This window comes from Carassius gibelio, chromosome B22 (assembly GCF_023724105.1).
Source record: "Carassius gibelio isolate Cgi1373 ecotype wild population from Czech Republic chromosome B22, carGib1.2-hapl.c, whole genome shotgun sequence".
NCBI classification, from domain to species: Eukaryota; Metazoa; Chordata; class Actinopteri; order Cypriniformes; family Cyprinidae; genus Carassius; species Carassius gibelio.
This window is the reverse complement of record NC_068417.1, coordinates 53515812-53543291: the sequence shown is the minus strand read 5'-3', so window position 1 is coordinate 53543291 and position 27480 is coordinate 53515812. Positions and strand designations below refer to the sequence as shown.

The 27480-nt window shown below is 36.3% G+C and overlaps 1 protein-coding gene across 1 annotated transcript; it reads right to left on the bottom strand.

Annotated features, from left to right (window-relative positions):
* Positions 1–8145: 8145 nt before the first annotated feature.
* LOC127986909 (glutamate receptor ionotropic, kainate 1-like) lies at positions 8146–20431 on the bottom strand. The gene is made up of 6 exons (XM_052589162.1): positions 20351–20431; positions 19254–19361; positions 12173–12280; positions 11551–11754; positions 10820–11043; positions 8146–8278 (listed from the first exon to the last, which is right to left on the bottom strand). Exons 1-6 carry the CDS (start codon positions 20429–20431, stop codon positions 8146–8148), a joined length of 858 nt encoding a protein of 285 aa, XP_052445122.1.
* Between the last annotated feature and the right edge of the window lie 7049 nt (positions 20432–27480).

Sequence of the window (27480 nt, the reverse complement as noted above, 5' to 3'; positions counted from 1 at the left end):
ACTGAGTCTAAGTCTGATGTATGATATTGAAGCTGTAGTGATTGCCTTTCATGCACGGATACCCAGGTAAGGTGGTTGGAAGTTGAAACGACAGCACAAGTTCACAATGTATGTGAATTATATCTGCATTTGTATGCCTTGAGCGTCATGTGGAGCACTGTTGTAAAATTCAGTTAGATTGACAGATAAATTATTACCTTTGATCTAAGTGATACATTTAACAACAGTGATTACCCACGAAAGCAGTCAGAAAGAAAAGAGAAAAGAAAACACCTCAATGAAACTGTCATACATGCTGTTTTCCTTTAAAGTATTCAGTTATGAGAAAAATAATGGATGGTGATGTTTTATTATGTTACATATTTCCTTAAAAAACAAGAGAAAAAGGCTAATGTAAAAGTGATATCTTTGAAAGAGTGGTTAGCATTAGCATAACTGAAACGTCAAGACTAAAGATTAACCTTGCTGGAAAGTGAAAGGGAAAACAGTTTAATGTGTTTAAGATTGCCAAGCTGGTCTGTTTTGATAGTTTTAGTCAGCTAGTCTGGTTAGCTAAAATGGCTAACAACCAGCTTGACCTCGTCGAAAGATCACTTTAAACCAGCTACCCTGCTGAATAAAATTAGCTAAAACCAGACTAAGATGAATGGTTGGTTTAAGCTGGAAGTAGCTGGCCTCCCAGCCTGGCCAAGCTAGTGTTCAGCTGGTTTTAGCTGGATGGCCAGCGGGCATCCTTGCCTGACCAGCTAAGGAAATGGTCAGAACCCTTCTAAAACCAGCCTGCTGACCAGCTATGACCAGGCTGGAAGACCGGCTAAAACCTGCCAATCAGAAATCTAGTTCCAGAAGTTTTTTTTTTAGCAGGCTAAATATTATATTTTTTTAAGCATCGCTAATCCATGATGTTGACATTTCAGTAAAGCTTACACTAATAAATCCCTTTGAAAGATACCAAACACATTTACATTAGCCACCTGGGTAGCAAGAGCTCACTGACAGACACCATGAGGTGTGTTTGTTCCTTTGGAAATGCTGTCTGTGTTGCTACTCTCAGATAATTATCATGGCTAAATGCTAACTACTGACCTATGTCTTACTCTTAAATGTCATGGGGAGGACACAACTCTCAATCATAGTCCTGATTCTATATCAGTGTAAGATGAGATAACAACATCAATCTTTTGAAGCAAATAAATAAATAAATAAAAGTAAAATAATCTGTACAGTTGATGAAACCCTAAACAGAACAGCAGAGAATAACTTTGAATAATCCTCTTAACTATTTATCTGTCAACTTTAGGACAAAACCATACAGCAAATAGTTATTATATGTTTGCTTTTCTCATGTTGGCTAATTGGTACAACTCTTCATGGTTTAACTGATGAGATGTTTCAAAAAGGTGTCAAGGTTGTTTCAGTAACCTTGTGTAGGAGGTTTAGCTGCGTAGGTAATAATGCTAATACACACACATACACACAAATGCAAACAAGATGAATACAAAACATAATCAGCAAAATTAACACTATGAATGTGTGTCGGTTTCAAAAAGCTTGTTGATCCTATTAATGTCCATGTCATCAATATGGGAGCTAGAGGACGCAGTGTCTCGTTCCCTCTCAGGGAACCATGGTCACATTCGTAACCTTAGACGTTCCCTGTCAAGGGAACTTCAAACTGTGTCATCTTATGGGACACTATGGGGAACAGTATACCCACGCCGCCATGCTGAGGGGAGTGCAGGCCAGAATCATGGCAAACACTAAGTACCAACTCTACCATTTCACCGGGAGTCACCCCTGGGACGGTTAGACGGCTGTCCATGACATTATCCCTTATGGCCAGTAGTTTGTTAGTAGACATATTACCACCAGCAACATAACACCCATAAGCAGATAAAGAAAGAGTTACATACTCATTCCTGTACTGGAGTCCCGCTTACGGGGCGCCCCTTTTTGGTCCGGACGGTCAGTAAGGTGGTTACTATGAATATAGGACCAACCATAAACATCATAGGTCCAGGATAGAAGACTGTTATGTGAGAAACTTTCCAATTAACCTTGATCAGTTGGAGAGCTGGTGGCTACAGGGGAATTAGGCAGGGGAGAATAAAAACAGAAGTTAAAAACATCCAAAGGAAGTGAGTAACTACTAGGTATCGCTCCGATCCGGGACGAGAACGCTGCCTCGTCTGAATCACATGGCCGCCATAGACCTACCCATGGCGGAGGCGACCTGCTTGGTAGCCGGGAGAGAGAGGTCTGTGGTGCGGCGCAGCTCGGCTACCTGGTCAGCTGAAAGCCCCTCGCCTGTTTCCTGGTCAGCCTCCCAAGCCTGAAGCACTGCCATCGTATGCAACGAAGTCACAGCCTGACCTGCTGCTGCTTATGATTTAACATTTAAGCGGGATGTATCCTGGAGGGGCTTAGATGGCAAAGAGGGAGATTTAAGAAAGGCTGTTTCCCCACAGAGAGATAGCTAGCCAGTGTCTCTTCTACAGAGGGCATCCTCTCATAGCCGTTTTCGTGCATGCCCTCGATATTAGCATAACTCGTATGCTGAAACCGATGGATGCGAGAGGAAAACAGCCTCTTCCATTCCTTTTCAACTTCTGCATGTAAGTCAGGCAAGACTGGAAGGCTCACCTGGGCTGGAGGGCTCTGGTCAGACAAATAACGTTCATCGAGGCGACGTCGCAACGTTACCTTTCTGGCACACTTCCATGGCAAGTCTAATTTTGCCGTGGCGCGATCCATAACCTCTAACAGCTCCCCATACGCAGGGCAGGAGGATTGAGAAGGCTCAGCCTCAGCTTCTTCGCCACTCTCAGACATCTCCTGCTCTTTCTGGGTAGAACCCAGCAGAGCACTAATACAGAGCACTAGTATCAGAATGGGTTAATGACAACGCATCTTCCTCCTGAAGTTCACTCTTGTTTGCCGCCGGAGAGTGTGAAAGGAAAAGTCCATCTCTACACTCCTCAGCGAGAATATAAGTACCTCAGAGATACCTCAGAGAGTATCTGCCTGACACCGTTGCAAATCCGATGATGATTGGCTGGGTGGGCGGTGCCCTGCTCACGCTGTCTCACTTCACGCTCTCTGACAACCACACAGAAGACGGCATCAGTGATAATGGCGTTCTCGAACTGAAAGTTGTTTCTTTAGTTTAAATTTGTTTGTCTTAATTTTGCAGTTGAATTTTATTTTCTATATTTATTTTTTATATGTTTTATTTCTATGCATATCATATGGCAGGCTGCAATCTATTGAGTTCAAATAAATAAAAAAAATTCTAAAATACTTAGTGTATTCTTCAATCAGTTAATAGAAACATCTTATATATTAAAGATGTTATATGACATAATAGCATTATGGAACATAAAAATAACGTCACAGTTACTTTGCTGAGTAGCTAATTACTTTTGCAATGTGGTAACTGAGTTACTAACTCAGTTACATTTTAGGAGAAGTAATTTGTAACTGTGACTAATTACTTTTTTAAATTACAATGACCAACACTGCTTATCGCATTCTTCTATCAAGGCGATCCTCTCCCAGCCTACTCTCCCATTTCCCACTCTCCTACACTCTCAGAAAAAAGGTACAAAAGTTGTCTCTGGGGTGGTACCTTTTCAAAAGGCACACCTTTGTACCTAAAGAGTACATATTGGTACCTTAAAGGTACATACTAGTACCTAAAGTGTACAAATTAGTACATAAAATCTAAGTTTAGTTTCTTTCTAAAGAAACAGAGGAGCAGCCATGCTCAAACACAGGGCTTTAGTGAAATTATCCCATGAGCTTCACTCTACCCTCAATGAGGTTATGTAGGTAACCGGAGTATTTTTGACAAAGTAAAAAGTGTGTTGTTTCACACGAACACTGAGGAATTTTAACCAAAATATTTTGCAGACATTTCATGAAGACCCTAAATAATCATACCAACTTTTGGAAAATGGCCATCCGATATCCATTTTAAGACTGTCTATTTTTTATGTAAACATCCTCTTCTACATCAGCATTATTTATTTTCATACTGAAATTTTTAGATTTTCAGATATAACGTCAAATATGCTGAAATTTAATAAAAAGTTAATATTTTCAGGATAATATTTAAACAATTTGCTTTAATACAATTAAAATCTAAAAGGCAATTATTCTGTTATGCAAGCAATTGTTTATTTTTTTTTGTCTGTAAAATTTTAAGTTGTAATGAAATGGACAAGATAGAAAAATGTATCAAGATCAAATTACAAAATATATAGTGTGAATTTTCCTTTCATGCAATCTTTAATATTTTTCTGCCAGTCAACTTTTTATACTTGAAAGGGGATCATCACATTTGGAGATTCTTGTTATCACTAATCTGTTTCACAAGAAACTATAAGATTGAAACTTAATATATGTTTGCACGATACAGTGATACAATACACAAACAAATGCAAATTTGTGACCCTGGACCACAAAACCAGTCTTAAGTGTACATTTTTCTAAACGTATGCATAAATACGCTTTCCATTGATGTATGGTTTGGTAAAGGTCGGACAATATTTGGCCAATATACAACTACTTGAAAATCTGAAATCTGAGGGTGCCAAAAAAAAAAAAAAAAGGAAAATTTAGTTTTGATATATATATTTACGGTAGGAAATTTACAAAATATCTTCATGGAACATGATCTTTACTTAATATCCTAATGATTTTGACCCATACAATGTTTTTTGGCTATTGCTAAAAATATACCCCAGCGTCTGAAGACTGTTTTTGTGGTCCAGGTAGGGCTGTAGTACTCGAGTCCGGTCTTGGACTCGAGTCCGGACTCGAGACATTTTTCTGTCGTCTCGGACTTGTCTCGGACTCGTTGCATTTGCACTCGGACTTGTCTCGGACTTGACCATTGGACTCGCCAAGTCTTCTAGTTGGTCTCGACCGAGTCCAGCAAAAAAAAATAAAATAAAATAAAATTCTCCTTCAAAACAAAAACACATTTGCATGATGTCGCGACTGAAAACGTGTGGAAAACGCTAGGCGCGCCGCTCTCCTTTTTTCCAAAGCACTCTGTAATCTGCGCTCGCGCTCCAGTGGCGTCTGCTGTTGCTGGGCAACCATGACTCGCTCTTCATGATGACGCAGAAGTTTCAGCAAAGAATAAATGGATTTCCAGCACTAAACATCCCTTGTAGTAACTCTGCTAATATATTCATTTACAAAATGGCTATCCTTGTACAGCTATGATCATCTGTTTCTCCATCTTGGCTTTCAGTATTGTTCCGGGAAAGGATGTGCATGACCATCGGTGCACTTACTGCGACCTGAAAAGTTTAGATGTTTCTAATTTAGATTGTGTTTTATTTACGTCTACACCCAGATATCCTTAAACGTACCCTTTACAATAATGAAATACTAATTATTGTTGTACAGTATAGGGGTGCAAGACTACTGATTTCTGCTAGTAGATTTTTTAAAGAAAAAAATGCTCGACTTACTTGGCTACTCGTGGGTCATGCTATTGTAAATTAAAACACATTAAATAGTTATTTTTTTTTTTTTTATCAATCAACACATATTCATGTATAGCCTTATGCAACAATTACATATGTAAATTTTAAAAACTTTATAATTATGACATTACTTATTTAATTTACATGTAACAGCCAGTTAATTGTTAATTTTTAAAATAATATTTATCATGCAAGCAGAGAGATGTCATGACAAACGTTTAGTGATCATTTGAACACGACTGAATCCATTCAATGCTCACATTTTCATTACGCAGAACAGAACACTTGAGCGATTCTTTATGTTAATGAACTTCACTAAACAGATGTGTGTGTTCCGCGCAAACCAGCAAAAGGTAAAGATGCAAACATGTAGGACAAGTAGACAATGTATCCGTATCGAAGCTGATTATTAGCCGACTCTTGAACTGAATGGTTTTTGAGAGACTGAGACGCGCAGCGCGGCTGTTTGATCTGTGAGCGCGCTGTGCTTATTCATTCGTTTCACATCGTAGCCTAAGCTTTAAATCGTTGCCTTTTAAATATATACAAATAATATAACGTGTATGATGTATTATTATAGGTAAAATTACTCTTGCAACGCTCTGATTTCTGAGAGATAAACAGAGAGGCGACAACAATGCGGTGTTTGATTTGCGCTCTTTTCACTCATAAAGTTTACATTCATTCACTTCTGGAGCTGATTCCCTGGCTCAGCTGTTATCTAACAAAACACCAGACTGTGTCAGCTTCAGTCGAATTATTAATTGTCCGTTAATCGTTTTTTAAGCCATTAACCTTGCCATTCCGAATAAGGCATTCGGCTTCAGGCACAACCCTAATTATTACATATTTTATTTTTTACATGCAACATAGATAAGGTCATATAGTAACAGCTCCACGCAATATTGTAATTCTAAAATTCACATCGTACTTGCAAACACTTTGTGTGCATTATGGTTAATACATGCTGGAGTAGTCGATTGTTTCCGACAGCGCTTGACTAGTCTATGCAAGCACTAGCACAGTATGACAAAAATGTCGCTGTATTTATGTGCGCATGCCCAGTAGAGCCAAACGTATCCATTCTAGCCTTGCTGCGCGCATTTGTCATATCCCGAGCTTTGCATGTGTCTGTGCACTGTGCCAAAGCATCAGTCATATACATTTTTGACCACAGACATAATGTCAGCAAAAGCAGCATTATTAAGTAAATAAAATGAAAATAAAGTACATACAAATAATTTGACCTTACAGCTCCAAACTCTAGAGGGCCAGTGTCCTTTACAGTTTAGCTCCCAGGGTCGGACTGGGGGTAAAACCAGTACTGATTACCAGGCCCCAAAGGAAGAGAGGGCCCTTGAAAAGTATGAATCTGAAATATATTTTATTTTACCTGAATATTTTCATGGGTGGGGGCCATGGGGGCCCATCAGGACTGCCTATGCATAGGGCCCAGGATCTTGTGTAACGCCCCTGTTAGCTTTAACCCTAATTATACACACTTGAACCTAATCAAGCTCTTACTAGACACTCTAATCTTCCAGGTGTGTTAAGGCCAGTTGGAGCTAAACTTTTCAGGACATTGGCCATCCAGGATGTAGTTTGGAGACCCCTGTCATACAGTTTTTACTTTGCACTTGCTTTTTGATCATTACAAATAATAATGTCAAATTATTTTCTTAGAATAAGAGATATGCTGTCTCTCGCATCACAAACATTATCAGTAGTTAAGTGTGTGGTCTTGAAGAAGACCCTTTTTTCTCTCATTTGGACTCGGTCTTGACTTGGACTCGAAAATTTTGGACTTGGACTTGACTTGGACTCGAACCTCTTTGGACTCGGTCTTGACTCTGTCTCGACTAGTCCTGGACTTGGACTTGACTTGGACTCGACAAAGCTGGACTTGACTACAGCTCTAGGTCCAGGGTCACATTTGAATGTAATTTCATGCTATGACCTGCTTTAAGTTTAATGAAATACTCTAACATCCACCAGTGACACTTTTCTGTAAAATTCCTTCTAGCGGACCTTCTTCATGGCCGAGCGGTTGTTCTGATGTAAATTTATTTAATATTTCAGAAGAAAACTCTTTGTAATATGAAGTCAGACAATACTGCATAATGATTTGTCTGGTTCTCCTGAGCTCATTAAAGCCACTCTTGGCGTTTCACACTTTTCTGCACACCTGACAGGTCATCCGTTTTGTTTCATAGCTTCTTTAGCGGAAACTACAAGCCTCTCCTCACTAGCATCAGATCCATTACACCAGAGGAAACTAAAAGTTTGCAAGCAAGAACAAAAATCTATTTTATAACTGGATGTGAATTATAACTTTGCCAGAGGTGTTGTCATCTTTATACTACTACAAATCCCTACTGTATGAATGTCATTGCATAACCAATCTCAAACCAAAAAATTAAAATAAATAAAAAACTTTTACTTTTCAGATTTTTTTTTTAATTCATTTCAACCAGCTGGTCTCAAGGTGATTTTTAGTGAATGTATAAAAGTCAATTCCCCTCAACCTCACCTCACACAGATGTAGCAGAACAGCCACAATGCTTGTGCCATTTTTCTTTCTCCAAATAAATGCCACTTGGTTTAATGTTTTTTGTCAGTTGAAACAATCCAAGTCTCGAGGTGTTTAGTGTGACATACCTTGACGCATTAGAGCCGCAACACCAAACCATAAACTATTCAACAGTGTGAAGTTGTTCTCAATCACTTCAGAAGAGGAGTTGCAGGGGTGAGGGTTATACCATTCATACGGCGTAAACCTGCCAAGAGTCAAAGAAAACAGCTTTTCACAAAAAAAGGGCAGACAACACAGAAAATGTATCAATACTGCACTTGAGAGGCTGCAAGTTTGGCAATTTCTAAACTGCAATCGCAGTGCAGATAAAATGTTCTTCTTGCTATAGGCTATCAATAACTGAGATCTTGTTTTATGGGACAACTTTCCAGTGTTCAAATCTCTCCGGTTACCAAACAAATAGAGAGCTGGAAAAGGAATCTAAAGTAAAATATGTGCTGTTGATTAATCGATTTAAATGTTAATTTACTGTTTTTATTCCTGTAAAAAAAAAGCTGAAAATGTAACATGAAAATGAAATGTAGTGTGACTGATTATAAAATTATTTTAATTAAAATGATACAATTATTAAAATTATAATAATTCCATAAAAATAGGCAAACAAACAATTTGAAAGTTTTTTTAATATAAAGTGTTTTGCCTTTATTTTGAATTTTGCACTTCACAATAGATATGGCAAAAAAATACCAGTACATTTTCCCTTTTTTTCTGCTTCTACTGTAGACTAATTTAAAAGTTCACTAAGTGATTTTTGAAAATGCTTTTGACCACTGAGTCTCAAATCAAAGTCGCAGCCAATTAGCAGTAAGGGGCGTGTCTAGTAATGATAGGTAGAAGAGAGAGCTCAGTGAATGCACAGGACGGATGTTAGCTGATCAACTATAGATAGCGATCAGATTGCAGATAAAAAAATAAAAAGGGAGGAACATTTAATGCGTTTAGCATTTTAGCAAGTTGAGTTAAGTTGAATTTGCTTTTCCAAACAAATATCCTCTGTTTGATTTTGCTTAAATATGCTGCAGGTGGAAGGCATAGCAGATTCCGCTGCCTGGGTTGTGTACGTACGTGTGGGGCAGAGTCATCAAAAAAGGGGCGAAGTCCTGTTGTGGTATGGGCATGTTCGTTTTGGTACTTTAAAAGAATTTGGCAAAAATCGTTTAGTGCACCTTAAATGTTAATTAACTGTTATTCACAAAATATTACTTAATAGGATTTAAGTCATATTTAATATATAAACTTATATAGAAATGCATAATTTCATCAATTAGCAGATCAATCTTGAAATACTCTCTCTCTCTCTCTCTCTCTCTCTCTCTATATATATATATATATATATATAGGGATGTCACTATATAGATTCAGTGTGTCTAATTTTAAAAGATTAATAAATATTAATATTTTATACTAATAAACAAGATAAATAAAAATACACAACTTCTGGTAATGTTTATTTATTACATTTGTCTGCCTTGATTAATTATTAATAAATTATGCACTGCTGCACCACATATTTTTCAACCATCAGCCCTTATTAATATAACAGTATTAACTCGACTATATTGGACAATATAAAGTCTAACCTCAGACTACAAATAAAAGTTCCTTTGGTAAAAATTTGACACTTTCAATACTTTTCTCATCTTTTTTTTCAGTGCTGGAAGCCAAAAAGGGAAACAATTGGTGGAAATTTCATTTTGAAAGTGATTACGGTCACACAAGAACATCTGAAAGACATCCTCCATTCTACTACTGAATAATTGGGTCATTTAGAAAACCCTCATGGTGAATCGATGCCTGATCAGAACGTGTCATAAGACTCATTTGTCATTCCTTCTGGTGTGTTGAAGCTCACCCTATAAACTGCTACTATCAAAGCTGCCAAATTTCAAGATCACAGTTTAAAAGCCCCCCAGCAGACTGTATCTGTGAACAAATGGGTCATCCAGTGCAAATGAACCCACACTAACACTGGGACCCCACCAGATGTCCTTTAAAGGAGTCTGATTGGACAGCGTTTTCACTGTCCATTTACATTTTAATTTAAGCAACCAATCATCTGGCCCTGATGGGGTTGCATGCACGCTTAATATTCTCTTTATGTAGACGTGGACATCTGCCTGATAATTATGAACTGGGCTTCAGTACAGACACAACCTTATTCTCCCTCATACAAAATACTAAACATTACCGACTGAGAAAGCACATTATGAATTTATTGAGGAAAAGGTGCATCTGGACAACCATGAGTGGAATTTTTACATTATTAATCTATAATCCGAAAGCAATGTAATAAAGTCTGGGCGCTGTGCTTATTACTTATTGATCTGCTTCAAGATCAAATCAGCATTTTGATTCTGGCGTCTCATCAGGCCAGTGATATAATATGAGCAAAATAAACTCCTTCAAATGCACTCCCACAATGAAACCTGATTTCTATCAGCACACTCTGCAAAACAGTTTTAAAATTTTAAACCAGAGGGCGCAGAACCTTCTTGACAGCTTCAAAGAGAGATGTACGATGTACCCTTAAGCTGCAGATAACAGCAATATTCTTTAGATGACAGCCTGATAATGTGTCTTCACATGTGATGTCAAACTATAAAAAAAAATTTTTTTAACAATCGGGTCAGTGTTCCTAGATCTGAACCCAATTTGCACATTTGCTTTGCTATGTTTCCAAGAAGCAGATGTTTGAGCTATGGTAAACCAAGACGTTTATCCATACCTGGCTATAACAAAGAGCACACAGCTCACTCCAAGACAGGCCAGCAGCACATACATCCAAATATCCGGGGTGAGAGGGTTGAGGAAGGAGAAGACACCTGGATTGGTGCCATTTGGTTTGCGGTACAGTATGCTGATGCCCAGGGTCATGAAGGGTTTGGAGAAGTCAATAACTTTCTCTCTGACATAAGTGATAGTTAGTGGAGCCACAGCCAGGTCAGCTATCTGGTTAGGGGGACAAAAAAGAGGTTTACAAGATGATAGGGACTCATTTTGACTGCTAGGAAGAAAATGCAAATAGATGCAGTTAATGCTGGAGCTCAGTCATTGAGATATAAACAAGTGATAACTGTAGGGATGGATCCCACAACAGGGCTTATTTCTTTTAAAAAATCAGTTTAAAGCTTCCAATTGTTTTATGTAGCTCAAAAGACTCTTATACCCAATTGTAGTCTTCCTACCAAAGCTTTGGACTACTTAAACTTGTGGTAAAAAACATAATCATGCAAATATGAAACAAAACAATTCTTAGATCTTCTAAATTGCCAAGTTACAAAAACATCCATTAGAAACTGAAATATCTTGGTTAATCAGAGTATTAACAGTCTGGTTGTTGTCTAAACAGTGAGATCCAAACAAATCTTATGGAGTGAAAAAGCATGAGACTGCATTTGGATGGTATGATTAAAAGACCTTGAACATCTTGGTGTAGCATCATGGGAGATCACTCACATGATCGATTAGTTCCCGCACCATGCCGTTCCATTCGCCTTTGTCATTCTGAGCTCCATATTTCCCATCGGAAACCAGCTTGACTTCATACGTGAATCCTAGGATGTTGGAGAGCTCCTTTAGCAGGTCTAGACAGTAACCCTCAAAGCGATCGTTCCCATAGAGCACCTTGTCAGACTTCTTATACATAACGTAAGGGTTTTCCTGTTCACAAGATAAATTCACATGCAATTATGCAGCTGGTAAAATGTATTATATTTGATTTAAAAATGTCACAAAAGCAAAGTTAGCAGGCCAGATGAGATTTTGAGATGAACTGCTCAAAATGACTGTATGCATTCTAGTTTTTTTGAGTGTCATGGCTGCAACTTTTAGCTACGATTGTGAGTTAAAAACCAATAAAAAAAATTAAAAATATAGTTTTTTTTTTTTTGTACAAACCACTCACATTGACTAAACATTTTATATATATTTCAATTTTTTCACATGCATATATAATTATATTGCTAAAAACTACATTTGGTGCACCACTGAAACTATTCACAGGGTGAAGACAAGTCTGAACAACTGAAAAAGTTTGTTTACGTACACGAAGGAGTGAAATTGTAAGTAATAATTTTACCAGGATTGTGGTGACGATAAGTGTTCTGTTAGCCAGAGAGTCTGTGATGTTTTTGCTGTCTATCATCTCAGTCAGGTTGAGGCCGGTGTAAGAGTTCCACACTCCAATCTAACAAAACAGTATAAAAATGACATGGCATGAAGAACACAAGTCGCTGTTTCTGAGCACATGAGATTACAATAAAAGAGGGACAGACTTTATCACTGAACATTTATAAAATAGGTCAGGAAAGGAAAGGGAAAAAAAACGAAATAAAAGAAAATGAAATAATCTAAGTCTAATAGATTTGATTGCAATACCTTCCTTTTCTGCCCAATAAAATCCAAAAACATTCAGTTATCCTATTTAATGCATGGTCTACAAATTATGAATGCTTTTGATGCATTAATTATTAAATCTCAAAAGGAAAAAAAAAACTGTACTCTTAACTATAATCATTCACAATTTTTACAGTTACACATTTTTCCACTAAAATCATAATAAATATTCTTAATTCATCACCCTTCACTTTTGACAGCCATGATGAATTGATGTTGTCGTAAATAGGAAACGTAATAGCATATAAAGATGGCAGTTAAAAAAGATTATGAGAAATGGCCAGTGGTCATCAGACATGGTGATTTGGATGCAATATCACACACCCTTAATGTTTCAAATGGCTTATAAAGCTCTGTCCACTGTATCAGAAAGTCAAGTAGTTCTCCAGAAAGAAAAGTGTGAAACTTTACCAAACTACTACTTGCTAGCCAAATATATATACTACCAGTCAAATGATTTCTGAAGGATCATGTGAAACTGAAGACTGGAGTAACGGCTGCTTAATGAAGTAGAAAAAGTTCTTTCCAACACTTCTGCAACCGATGAAGCTTTTCTGTTATCTCCACCGTTATTCAAATTATGAAGGATGCCATCACAATAATGTGCTTCAAATGAAATATGAATACAAAAAGCATTAGAAGACTGATGGAAAATGTGTAAAGATGTGAAGATTTGGGAGCATATCTCAGAAACGTTTTAACTTTTGAGGCCTAACAGCTTCTAAAACGAAACAATGTCATCAGGATATGTTGTGTTTTAAATTGAATTATTCATTTTTACAGTCAATAAAGAGCATTTTGTTGTTTGACAAGCTTGAGGAGTTTAATATCTTAAAAAATATCACAAAGAAATTATCACAAGAAATTATCTTATACACCATTAGTCTTATTTAAATGAGAAATTGCATTAGAGCAATCAAATTATTCTTTATTTTTTGAGAAAATAATTTAAAAAATCTATGGAAGCTTATTCAAAATATAAAAATAAAAAAGGTAATTGCGACTTTTTATCTCACAATTCTGACGTTTCTCACAGTCTTCTTCTCTCTTGCAGTTCTTTTTCACAAGTCTAAATTGTGAGATATAAACATGCGTTAAAAATATACAAGGTTGCAATTACCTTTTCATAAAAAAAAATATTCTGTAAAGGAAATAAGTCTCCACTGAAATCAGCACTTTGCACACTTTTTATTTTATTTTTTTAAATTAATAAATAAAGCTCAATAAAAGCAGTATTTTTACAACTTTTTACAAAAAAAGCATCTTAAATGGCATAAAGTGGGTTGAAATCTAAATTATGACTGTTTTTGACACACCAATTTAACTAACGTTTTACAGGATCAAAAATAGAACAAATAATTAAATAAACTGTATTAAAATAAAAATAATTAAATGTATATTACTTTAAAACAGGATGTCGCTAATAAAGAAATTAAAACAAGCTTGCTTTTCTATGTTTAATAAACTCTTTGTTAACACAAGGCTAGTCTAGTCTATAATAATGTATGGCACTTGTCACAATGCTCATATGAGTCTAAAATAAGTGACTGAATTCAAATGAATTTTAATAGTAGATTAGAGCTTCTCTCTAAAATATCGGCCAGTGGATTATTGCATGTTTTTCTGCATGCCTGAGCTGGCTTTTATAGAGATGTGTTACTTACTGATGCGTGAAGCATTGCAGAAAAATATTGTGCTGGATATTTATGAAGTTATTTTTGATTCAAAACAACTGAACACCTGTGGCAGTGCGATTTGTAGTTGTAGAGAAAAGCCACACATGTGTATCAGTAAATTTGAAGTCACAGAGAGAAATGTTTTAAGAGTTGCAAACCTCTAGACTTTTTTTTCTCTCCCACAAACACAACACAACAGTTACACCTTCTCAAATTCTTCATTGCAGGTGTACAAATCCTATTCTACAAATCACACATTTAGAAACTCGTACGCTCACATTTTTGAAACAATTGCTGCAGTGAATGTGGTCCAAAACGCATTTACACACCCGCATCAAGAAATGTGAAGTCGTGGAGAAATGTTGAACATCCGCAAATCAATACGTGAATTCATCAAATGAGAGTTGCACACTTGTAGAATATTTTCTCAGAAATGTCTTGTATATTTTTCTAACACAAACACAAAGTACATAACTACAGCTGCTTGAATCTGCTGCGATGAATCTCAAACACAGTTTTTCGCTTTCAAGTGACAAGTTTCGCGCTCTCCCTTTTGCACCGAGATATTTGGTTCAAAAGTGATTTGTGCATCTGTAGAGGTAGTGGGCGGGACTGTTTAGAGATTAGAGAATTTCAGCCAATCAGAAGAGCTACTTTGGCTCGTTGCTGAGTAGGTGGAGGCTTGGGAACTGTAGCAGGTAGATATACGCCCCTAGCAGTTTTACGCCCCTGTTGTTCCACATGCGTCCAGTAGGGGGAGGCTGCAGACCTATGACCTACTGTAAACTGTATTATTAATATTTATTTATAAACTGTTTTTATATACAGGAGACTGACTGATATATGATGTTGTGAATTTATATTAAGTTATATTTAGATATTAACCATATTCAGGCCATTAGACAGCACTGTGTAATCATATGGATCCTAAATGAAATATTTGCTGTGCAATTCACAATTGCTCGTCATAGAGCAACAGAACATGTCCTACAAAGCATTTTATGAAGACAAACACAACTTAACCCTTTTTAAAGTTCCAAGGGTCATTTAAAAGAAAGAGACAACATTGTTGTTCAAAAAAAATTATTTATTAACACCATGACCATGGTTATTTCTTAACTATGGAAGCATATGGGTAGCATTATTCAATTTGGGATGTAATATGCAAAATGACAATGTAATATGTAAAATGACAATGCATTTCTGTATTTACATTTACATTTTCCAATACATTTATGCAACGTTTGGTGCAAAATGAAAACGAAAATAAAATTACATAATGTTCATTTGCCATTTCCTACACCAGTTTTAATATGTAAAATGAATATTAATTTTAACGCTTTATAAGTTGCAAAATTAAAATGAAAATGTATTACAGAAATGATTATATATCTCTAACATGTTCAAGCAAAAACTGTGGCAAAATGATCATTTAAATGCTATTTTTCTTAAATGCATTAACACTCACAGTCAAGACCCTTACGATTGCATTTTCATTCAATGACCCGCAATGAATGTAGCAAAATTCAATGTGCACATTGAAAATGCATTCCGAGCCGATCACATCTCCGCCCCCTCCCGCCCTGTCAATCACTGCTTGAACAAGGCGGGACTTACAGAAGGTCAGAGACTCAAATCTCAAGAAGAGGATTCAAGTGAGAGAACATGGACAAGACAGTTGTTCCGTGTATGTTTTGATGATTTCGGTTTATGGCTTCAATATTTCCTTCGCACTTGTGGGCGGAGCTGAAACGCTGCTTTCATCTGATTGGTCGAATCGCTCCGCTTTCAGCTTGGTCTTTTTATTCTTTCAGGCAGAATAAGAATCAGTGCGAGTGAAGCACTGTAATGTCTGAAACTACACTCACTGTTAATTAGCATAATGTTTGAATCAGATGTAGCTGGGCACATAATTCGTGCTGCTGAGACCTGCAAATTATTTCTAGGTTGTAGTTTTGCATGAATATTGTCCCACTGATAAATACAGTGCAAATAGTTCTCTCTCTTTGGATAAAAGTGAAGTGGAAATAAAAATCAATAATAGACTGAACAGTTCCATGTCTGTAACATTTACCACTCTCATCTTTTAAGTCATAAGGCACTAGGTATGTGTGTGTGTGTGTGTGACATTAATAAATAATTGTAAAAATTAATATAGTTAAATTTCTAAATAAAAATAGTAAAATTAGCTCAATGCTGCTCAGTGCTCCTGTAGCCTACCCCAGAGCGCCCTCTCGCGGCTGTAGATGGTAATGTTTCTCTTGGTCCTGAATAAATGCAATTTATAGTCCAGTGCGACTTATATATGTTTTTTTCCTCGTCATGGCGTATTTTTGGACTGATGTAACTTATACCGAAAAATACAGTTAACATTATTATTATTATTTATTATGAGAGTAATTGACACAGACTAGAACTTAAATGTTTCACCCAATTCACCCAATTCATGTTGCTTGTATAACTGGCCAGACTTACCTTCCCAAAAAATCCTATTTAATATTGTTTCATATATTTAACTATATTTATTTCCACTTCACTGTTATCCAAGGAGACAGAACTATTTGCACTGTATTTATCAGTGGGAAAATATTCACACAATAATTTAACGGGGTCTCTTTCAGGTCTCAGCAGCACAAATTATATGCCCAGCTACATCTGATTAAAATATTATGCTAATTAACAGTGAGCGGTGGTTTCAGACATTACAGTGCTTCACTCGCACTGATTCTTATTCTTGTCTGAAAGAATAAAAAGACCAAGCTGAAAGCGGAGCGATTCGACCAATCAGATGAAAGCAGCGTTTCTGCTCCACCCACAAGTGCGAATGAAATATTGAAGCCATAAACCGAAATCATCAAAACATACACGGAACAACTGTCTTGTCCATGTTCTCTCACTTGAATCCTCTTCTTGAGACTTGAGTCTCTGACCTTCTGTAAGTCCCGCCTTGTTCAAGCAGTGATTGACAGGGCGGGAGGGGGCGGAGATGTGATCGGCTCGGAATGCATTTTCAATGTGCACATTGAATTTTGCTACATTCATTGCGGGTCATTGAATGAAAATGCAATCGTAAGGGTCTTGACTGTGAGTGTTAATGCATTTAAGAAAAATAGCATTTAAATGATCATTTTGCCACAGTTTTTGCTTGAACGTGTTAGACATATCTAATCATTTCTGTAATACATTTTCATTTTAATTTTGCAACTTATAAAGCGTTAAAATTAATATTCATTTTACATATTAAAACTGGTGTATGAAATGGCAAATTAAACTTATGTAATTTAATTTTCATTTTCATTTTGCACCAAACGTTGCACAAATGTATTGGAAAATGTAAATGTAAATACAGAAATGCATTGTCATTTTACATATTGCATTGTCATTTTGCATATTACATCCCAAATTGAATAATGCTACCCATATGCTTCCATACTTAACAGCATGACTCCTGTAGATGACTCTCCTATGGCTTGCCACTCTTCTTTAATTGTTTCTTTATCCTGCTGTCAAAGTGATCCCACTCACTGATAAAAATAAATAAAAAAGCAAAAGTTGCATAGTGTTATAAACAATGGTTATTTATATATTATGGCAGGATGTCATGTTTCAACATTTTTTCCTTTAAAGGATCCTAACAGTACCTTACCAGTACCACAGGAATTTCAATTCAGCCTCCAAGATGGACACATCTTTCACAACAGCAAGAGCACAGATGATGGACTACCAGAGAAAGATTCATCACAGCCCAAATAAGCCAAGCATAATTTAGCATTTTTATGTTTTATTTTTTTTACAACAAAATCAAAAGTGCCTTTTCTATATTAAGCACAAAACTATTATTTTATAGCAATGGTCTAACATTATGGATAAACTATTTGACATGAAAAACAATGTGAATATGACACCATGAGTCTATGCTCAGCAACGAGCCAAAGTAGCTCTTGTGATTGGCTAAAATTCTCTAATCTCTAAACAGTCCCGCCCACTACCTCTACAGATGCACAAATCACTTTTGAACCAAATATCTCGGTGCAAAAGGGAGAGCGCGAAACTTGTCACTTGAAAGCGAAAAACAGTGTTTGAGATTCATCGCTGCAGATTCAAGCAGCTGTAGTTATGTACTTTCTATTTGTGTTAGAAAAATATACAAGACATTTCTGAGAAAATATTCTACAAGTGTGCAACTCTCATTTGATGAATTCATGTATTGATTTGCGGATGTTCAACATTTCTCCACGACTTCACATTTCTTGATGCGGGTGTGTAAATGCGTTTTGCACCACATTCACTGCAGCAATTGTTTCAAAACTGTGAGCGTACGAGTTTCTAAATGTGTGATTTGTAGAATAGGATTTGTACACCTGCAATGAAGAATTTGAGAAGGTGTAACTGTTGTGTTGTGTTTGTGGGAGAGAAAAAAAAGTCTACAGGTTTGCAACTCTTAAAACATTTCTCTCTGTGACTTCAAATTTACTGATACACATGTGTGGCTTTTCTCTACAACTACAAATCGCACTGCCACAGGTGTTCAGTTGTTTTGAATCAAAAATAACTTCATAGATATTGAGTATCGGATATTTAACTGTCATGACTGTAACTGGCGCTCATTATGAATCTCAGCAAGACATTATGGGAGAAGTAACTGGCAGCGATCTCTTTCCATAAGGAAGTGAAGGGATTTCTGCAGGGAGAGGGAAGCCGATGAAAGGGCACCGGGTTTACTGAAGTGAATTTCACACAGGGGAGGAAATCCAAGCTCTCCACAGGTCTTAATCATGAACTCAGGGAATGAAACCAAGACTGGAACAAACCTTTGTCCATAATTTAGTTGGACGTGATGCAGCATCAGCCGCTCGCTTTTAGGAAGAATTGAAGAGTTGTGTTGTCAGCATGGGAGCAACAAGGTCAATACAAATGATCTGGCAAATTAACATATCTGCTTTGAAAAAAAAAACATACTCAAGAGTCCACTAAAAGGGGATACATTTAATCATTTAATACATGAAATACACAGAGACACGATTCCAGTCATATCTGCTGTTGTGGAAATCATATGTCTCTCATCGGCGTCCAGCTAAGCTGACTCACCTTCGCTGTGCCATCCTCCTTGAGGCTGATGAGGTCTAAGTTGAACTCTTTCCGCAGACCATCAGTCTTGTTAAGGACTATCCGTCCTGTCAAACCATCCCATTGAGCCTTAGGCACAAAAACAGTATACAATGAGAATGATGCACAACATCGAGTTTACTGCTGTGTCTTTTAATCATAGTGGTAATGGAATATTATGCAGCCTCGAGGACATGTGCGTCTGTTAACAGACACACACACACACAAACACACACAAATAAATAAAAAACACCAGTTTTTGCAAAAAATAGCTCAACCTAACATTTTGCTGGTCAGTTAAAGTGATAGTTCATCAAAAATGAAAATGTTATGTTTATCTGCTTACCCCCAAGGGTATTCAAGATGTAGGTGACTTAGTTTTTTTCAGTAGAACACAAACCAAGATTTTTAACTCAAACCGTTGTCCGAACTGTTAGAACTCTCCTGTGCACATCTTCAAATGACACTCCTAACTGAGATTGTAGATAGAGTGGCAATGGTCTATTTGAGAGATAGGTGGTGGTAATGCCCTTATAAGTTTGCGATCCGCCATAAAGCAAGAAGAAGAAGATGACACCTCATGCGCCTGCTGCTGAGAATGAGCACAGGAGGAGAGTTCTAACAGTTCGGACAGTACGTGAATCAGAGGTAAAAAAATAAAAATGATATAAATACTGTTCAGTTTCTTGCACAGACTGATCTTTTTGTGTCTTTACACATCAAATTCTTACTGACCCCAAACTTAGTGTAGTGTACAACAGTATACATCATACTAAACCAATGTCTCAGCCAATGCTTGTGTTGTTTTTTTTTGCCCAAATTTGGTCACGGTAATACAAAACATCTGTGTTGTTCCTGTGTGAATAAATGTAACAGATGCTTCTAGTTGAATGGAAATGAGGGTCCAAACCAGTTTCTATTTGGAATATTAAAGTGCAATATTAAAGTGTGGATGAGTGATAGATTTTAAACTACTGTTGTCATTTATCAAAAAGCATATCTTAGAGCAGCGGTTCCCAATCCCAGTCCTCGCGCCTCTCTGATCTGCATATTTACCATGTCTCTCTTGGTTAACAAACCTGATTCAGATAACCAGCTTGATGGAAGAGAGCTATGTGCATGAACTGTGTTCCAATTGATATGATCACTACAGTGTTCATTGCTCCCTATTCCCTGAGCAGGGGAAATCCATTTAAGTTTTCTTCTCTTTGGCACATTAATTCAAGGATTTGCACTAAGCTCCTGCCTGCAGTATCTACAGACGAGTGTGACATCATATACCTCTGTAAATAAATACAATTTCAATTCACGTCTCGCACACTTGGGAAACGTTGTCTTAGAGGTTCAACTTTAATAAAACAAATTTTTTACTCGCTTATGGTGAGTTTACACAAAGTCTGACATTAATAATGATATTTTTAATGTTTCTCAATTGTTACATTTGTATTGTTTGCTGATGATACAAACATTTTCTATAGTGACGACAATTTGGAGAAACGTATCAGCATTGTAAATAAAGAATTAATAAATTCAAAAATGGATGGAAAGTAATAAATTATCCTTAAACCTAGTTATTATATAGAAAGTATTATATAGAAAGTTATTATATAGAAAGTATCAAGCCGATTCACAGAAACTGGTTGAGACAGATTGAGTACACATTTACAGTGTTCAGGAAATACATTTTTTAGGTGTAACGATAAGTTAAGTTGGAATGCCCACATCAGACATATAACAACTAAAGTCTCTATAAGCCTGGCTATAATTAGTAGAGTTAAACATATCCTTGATCATAATGTACTTTAAATCAAAGTTATCAAAAATGCAGGATTTCGTTAAATGATATAATGCACAGTTCATGTTTAAAGTGTATCACTTTTCATTACCTCTGAACATTCAAAATATGTTTTCTCATAAAGAGCAGTCGTACAGTTTGAGAGGATCTGGGAACTTTGTGGTCCCAACTGAGGGTTCCACCAGGAGGAGTTTTTCTATTTCTGTGTGTGGGGTTACTTTGTGGAATAATTTGGGGCTTTATTAAAAAAGTCTTTGAGTTTGACCAATTTAAAAGCATAACTGGCAAGCAGATACACTAATGTTTAAAAGTTTGGGGTTAAGAACATTTAATTTTATTCAGCAAAGACCCATTATTTATTTCATTTTTTTTTCTTTGAGATAATCGAAGAAGGAAGCAGTTATTTTGTTTGTATAAATTCTTTGCCAGACTGGGGTGGGGTTCGATCAGTTTTACTTCTTCCCACTCCATTTCAAGCATAAGTGTAAGTTATTATTATTATTATTATTATTATTATTATTATTATTGTGTATTCTTGTGTTGTCACACGATTTGCTTGAAATAAATAAATAAATAAAATAAATAAATATTAAAGCCATTATTGACAATGATGATTTCCTATGATGTGTCTACCTTTGGAGGATGTTTTATATTGACTTTAGCATATATATTATACATAAAATCTCATTATCATGTCAGATTTTTTATTAAATGTTACAATCCACATGCAACCACTACAATTATGGGTATTATATAAGATCAGACTGTGTACTTGAAGATCACATATTATGATGTTAATACATCAAAACTTTTAGGCTTCATTTTATGAATAATTGATTCGTGCTCTTCCCTACACTATGTGGTCAGGCCTTACTGTATATTGTTCCCAAAAGCAAAAAATCATGCTAGTACCGTCATTTCATTTCCCCTAGCTTTGTTGTACCAAAAATGAGAGCAGGCAATCTCAGAATTCAATCAGCTGAGGCAACTAAAGAAGAGTAATAGCACCTGTTCAAGCCCTCTCTAGCTTTGATAAGTGGGTGGGATATCAGAAAAACAGCCCTTCTGTTCTCAAGGTTGCAGCGTTTCTCAGAGCACATCTCAAAATAAGAGGCAAAGGCTGGCCTTCAGCACATCACCAGCTCATGCTCAGGTGGACGCAGCTTTACTATCCCGCAGGATACCTGGAGACTTGATGATGACCTCGATTGTAAACCATTTCCACCATTCCAGGCAACTGTACTGGAGCCACTGGAGACAAGTGGTGCACTGCATACTAATGTGTTCACATACACCAGGAACTGTATTCTTTTTTTAATTGACAAGAGGAATTCACTTGTTACTAGTTTAGCTAACACACTTACAAAATGCTCCTGGAGCAACACAAGTGCCTCGCTTGAGGCCAAAACATTGACAGTACACGGGGCAATTCCTGTGGGACTTGCTGGGTTACCATCACACATATTTAACCACTAGGCTGCACCTCAAACATACTTAAAGATCAAGCCTGCTTCGTAGGGTAATTCAACAGAAAAAAAGAACAGAAAAAAGAATAAAATTAAATTCAATTAATCTTATTAACATATAAACTTGCTTTAACCAGTGTAACATCAAAGTTAAAAGTTAAAGATTTGACTTCTTTCTAGAAGCAAAAATGCTCTTGCGTGTATAATATGATAATGACACAGACATTTTTGGGGCCAAAAATAACATAATGATACTTATTTTCACTTCAGCCCTACAATTTGGCCGCAAGCAGGGATAAATACTGTTAAAACCTCCCCTAAATGTGTGTCTAGACCTATGGGTCTTATATGCCACTTCATCAGTGTGCAGTGTAATATAATCAAGGCTTCTTAAAAGGGGTGTAAAAATATTTGGTCTTTTTTTCTGCTACAGTACAGGAGCAAAATAATTTGAAATTATATGGCACGTAATACATTCTGTAAGTTTTTTGTCCTCATAAAAGGCAGACCCCATAAGCAAAACCGCACTGATAAGCATCTCCTGCCCAATGTGTCAACAAGCATTACATTTAAAGCTGTTCAGCCTTCTGTAACAGTGGTTTAGTCACACTGAAATTCACATGAGAGGAACTTAAGTGAGTGAATATTACTTAAATAGACAGTGATGAAATAATGAAATAAAGAGGGACTTTATTTGTCCTGGCAATCTATGTAAAACACTCCAACATTGCTGCTGCTGCTAAAGTGGAGAATTTCAATGGCTACAGCAAATATGCAGTTCACAGAAGGACGTGTTTTTGTACCCTACATCCACACACATTGTACTTTTGCACATTTAGTACTTTCTAGCTTAGTGTCTGTAGAGAAGCCTCTTACAACACAGTGTTTTATGGCTTTAATGGGGTTGTAATACAGAGTTTATGGGGCGTTAAAATGTTGCATCTGGACTCATTAGCGTTTGTCTTGTTGTTAAAATGTATAGAAAACTTACTCCACACTTGCTCAACTCAAAACAAGCCTAATTAATTAGACACTTATACACAAAGCACATAGTTTTTTAAATGCTCAATACTTTCTCCAGTCCCATTTTAAAATTATAAGCCATTTAAGGGTTTTTTCTCTTTATCATGTAAAGACTGGAGCTTTGTGGCATTTTCAAAAAATAGCTCTGTTCATTTGTGTAGCCCCAACACAGCAACATTGGCTCAACCAACAGCATGAGTTTGGGACAGAGCTACCTTTTTTTTTTTCTTTTTTTTTTATCAATGTATGATGGCTAAAATGTTTTGACACTAATATAATGCAACCTTTGGCTTCTGAAAAAAATCCCATTAATTTCATTTTAGTCTCCCCAAACTCTCAAACTACATAAATATTTGTATGCATGTGTATTTTGCAAAGAAACATATAGTTAATTGTTTCTATGAACATGTTAAAAAAATACCTTTATAATTCTTCCTTATTTTAATGATTATCTCATTCATACTGATTCATGTTATTGTAGTTCTTAATCTTACTAAAGTCATTAAAGGGTTAGTTCACCCCAAAACTTTATTCATCCATGTTTTACTCACACCTCGAAGCATAGGTGTATGTGACTTCATCATTTTATACAAATCCAATCAGAGTTATATTAAAAATTGTCCTTACTCTTTCAAGCCTTCCAATGGGGTAAACGGGTGTTTGTTGTCAACAGTTCAGAAGTGGTGAAATAAAGTGCGCCCATCTGTAATAAAACGTCCCTCACATGGCTCTGGGGGGTGAATAAAGGCCCCCTGTAGCGAATCCATGCATTTTTGTAAGATAAATATCCAGATTTCAAATATAATAAACAATTTTAGGGACATGGAAGATGTGAAGGCGGAAGCCGTGGTTAGTGACGAGTGCGGAGAGAGAACAAAACAAAACAAAGCGCCTTTCCCGAATTAGAAGCACAAAAAAAGGATTTATAAAGAAAAATGCTGGAGGATTTCGAAATAAGCCAAGAAGAGACTGGTTTTCCTTTGTTAAAGTAAGGAAACTTTCACAGTCAGCAGAAGGGAGAAAAAAAGTATTTATTATGTTTGAAATCTGGATATTTATCGTACAGAAACGCATGGATTCGCTACAGGTGTCCTTTATTCACCTGTCTGAGCCGCGTGAGGGACATTTTTTTGTTACAGATGCGCGCACTTTATTTGAATTGAAAGGCTTGGAAGAGCAAAGACAATTTTTAATATAACTTTGATTGGATTCATCAGAAAAAAGAAAGCGACATTACACATAGCTATGCTTTGAGGGTGAGTAAAACATGGACAAATTTTCTTTTTTGGATGAACTAACCCTTTAAGTAAACAGTCATGTACTTTTTCATTTTTATCCGATTTTCAAACATTTTTGCTTCAAATTCAAAAGCATTTAATGTTGTGATTCACCTTGTAGCTGGTTGGTATGTAAAGCACTTCAGCTTTAAAGTTGTCATATTAGCCACATTGTTAGCTTGTGCCACAGAATAAGACCACCTCCCCTTCACTGAAACCACACATCTCTCCAAAGACATGTCAGCAGACCAGACATCAGCAAATCCAAATGTGTGAAATGACTGACAGTGTGCCTGGTGCTACATTTTTTGTCAGGCCCTTCTGTTGTTTACAGTCTAGGGCTGTCAAAGAGATAAGTGTGATTCCTCATGAAACCTTTTTCAGTGATATCTGTCAGGTAGTAGTTTAAGTAATCAAAAAAATCTAATCTAAGGATCTAAATCTAAGAGCAGCTTTAAGTCCTTTGGCGCTCTGTGAATAAGGTGCAAACTGCATAGCAAGGACTGATGGTTCCTAGTTAAAACACATATGGAAGAGTCAAACCAGGACATACATTCACCCTCTGTACTGCTGAGCCATGCTGGCCCACCCCTTTCTCTAATGCACAGTGGCACTATTCATTTTTATACAAAAATCTGCCATAAAGCCTTTTTTCCATTTCTATAGCCAGTAACACTCCGACTGCTGAGACTTTATACAAGTGGAACTGAAAGCATATCTAAAAATGTTACTAAAAAGCCTATTCAGAACAAACTTTCATTCCCCTCAACAGACATTTTGTATGATCACAGGCACTTTTTAGAGTTCTCACAGTGGAAGGACACACCTCCAAACTCAGACATGAAGGAGGACTGTTATGACCTCTCAGTTCAACGGCGGTGAGAGCATCCTGCATGGATCTGGGATTTAAAAAAAGATCAAAACACAGAGGTACCAGTATCAATTTTCAGGCACCTCTGCCCTGAAAAAAATATTTTTCATCTACAAATACATTTTATGTAACCTACGGGTCAAAAATCTGAAAAAGTTAAAGTCTGAAAGAGTTCAAAAAGACTGTCTGATAAATATTCCACAACGTGTCAAGCATCATTCACACCCACATACACACACACACACACATCCACAGTGTGATTCACATCATAACAGGAGATTAGGGGTGTGCGAAATGACAATTTTTGAAAGTCGATGATAAAAATGTCTCCATGATCTGCTTTCGAAGAAATATCTTAGTATTGTGCTACAGCACACATTCTATCAGCTGCAGTTCTGGCGCCTCTGTCATATACTGTACAATGCCACATGCATTCACAGCAGTGTTAACACAGCGGTAGAGTTACTCTCTCATTATTTGCATTTGCTTTTAAATGTTTCATTCAAGTACTGGTCTGACCTTTGCTTTTTTCTGAGCGCTGCATACAAACAGCGCTTGGTTATTGAACTAAGTTATCTTTTGCACTAATTATGTAAAAACACACAAGGTTTACATGTTCTCATGTTGGTTATGTCTAAAATGAAAGTAAACAGTTGAGAAAAAAATGTATACGTTCCTGTATATCAGATGCTTGCAGGTCTTAAAGGGACAGTAGGCCTATTAAACAAGAAGCCTACTGTCATTACTGTCAAGGGATAGATCACCCTAAAATTTCATTTCTGTCATTATTTACTCACTGTCACATGATCCCAAACCTTTTAATTTCTTTCTTGTGCTGAACACAAAAGAATATATTTTGAAGAATGAGGGTACCCAAACAGTGCTGGTCCACACTGAATTTGATAGTAGCAAAAAATACAATGGAAGTCTCTGTGGACCAGCAACTGTTTGGTTTTACACGTTCCTCAAAATAGCATTTATGTTCAGAAGAAGAAAGAAACTCATTCAGGTTTAAAACCACTTTTGAGTGAGTAAATGGTGGTATGAATATAAAACACTATGACAGAATTGACAAATAGCTGACATAATTTTTATTTTTCGGGTGAACTATTCCTTTAACGTTAATAAAACAACAAAACACAAAGTAAAAACACTCACTGCTCTTGACTGAAGAAATAATTAATACAGTTGCTTTAGGAATCAGTTCATATAGTGTTTTATTTATATATTTGTTCATTACATTTCTTGAGTAGAATGACTTGTCATCAGTTTGATTCATGAATCGATAAGGGTATATCTTGTTAACGATATAATGAATCACGCACTGCTGCAATTTATTTACTTACACTACAGTTCAAAAGTTTTGGGTTGGTGAAATTGTTTATGTTTTTGAAAAAAGTATCTTATGCTTACAAAGTCTGAATTATTAGTAATATTAAAAACAGTAATGGTAATATTATTTTGAATATGTTTAAAAATATAATTTTTTCCTGTTACGGCAAATCTGAATTTTCATCATAGTGTAAACTGCTTTTAGTGAATTGTTTCAAGGGTCAAACTTTATTTTATTGACCGAATCTCACTATTATCTATTAATTTTAATTTTTGGGTAGAGTATCCCTCGAAATGAAATAAATATAGCTGTTTTTTATTTATTTAAAAAATATATATTCATTATTCAGATATTAAAACTAAACTTTTTCTAACTGAAGATATTTTACAAGTAAAATTTCTGCAATTTCTCACTTGCAAACAAAAACCAAGTTTACAATTCCTC

Bases quoted from the DNA above. Each gene is read 5' to 3' on its own strand.
- LOC127986909 (XM_052589162.1), bottom strand. From the start codon at position 20,431: ATGAACACTGTAGTGATCATATCAATTGGAACACAGTTCATGCACATA. The intron at 12,281-19,253 runs GTGAGTCAGCTT...CTGTTTTGTTAG, and splicing joins AGGAGGATGGCACAGCGAAG to ATTGGAGTGTGGAACTCTTA. The intron at 8,279-10,819 runs GTATGGATAAAC...GACTCTTGGCAG, and splicing joins GTGCTCTTTGTTATAGCCAG to GTTTACGCCGTATGAATGGT.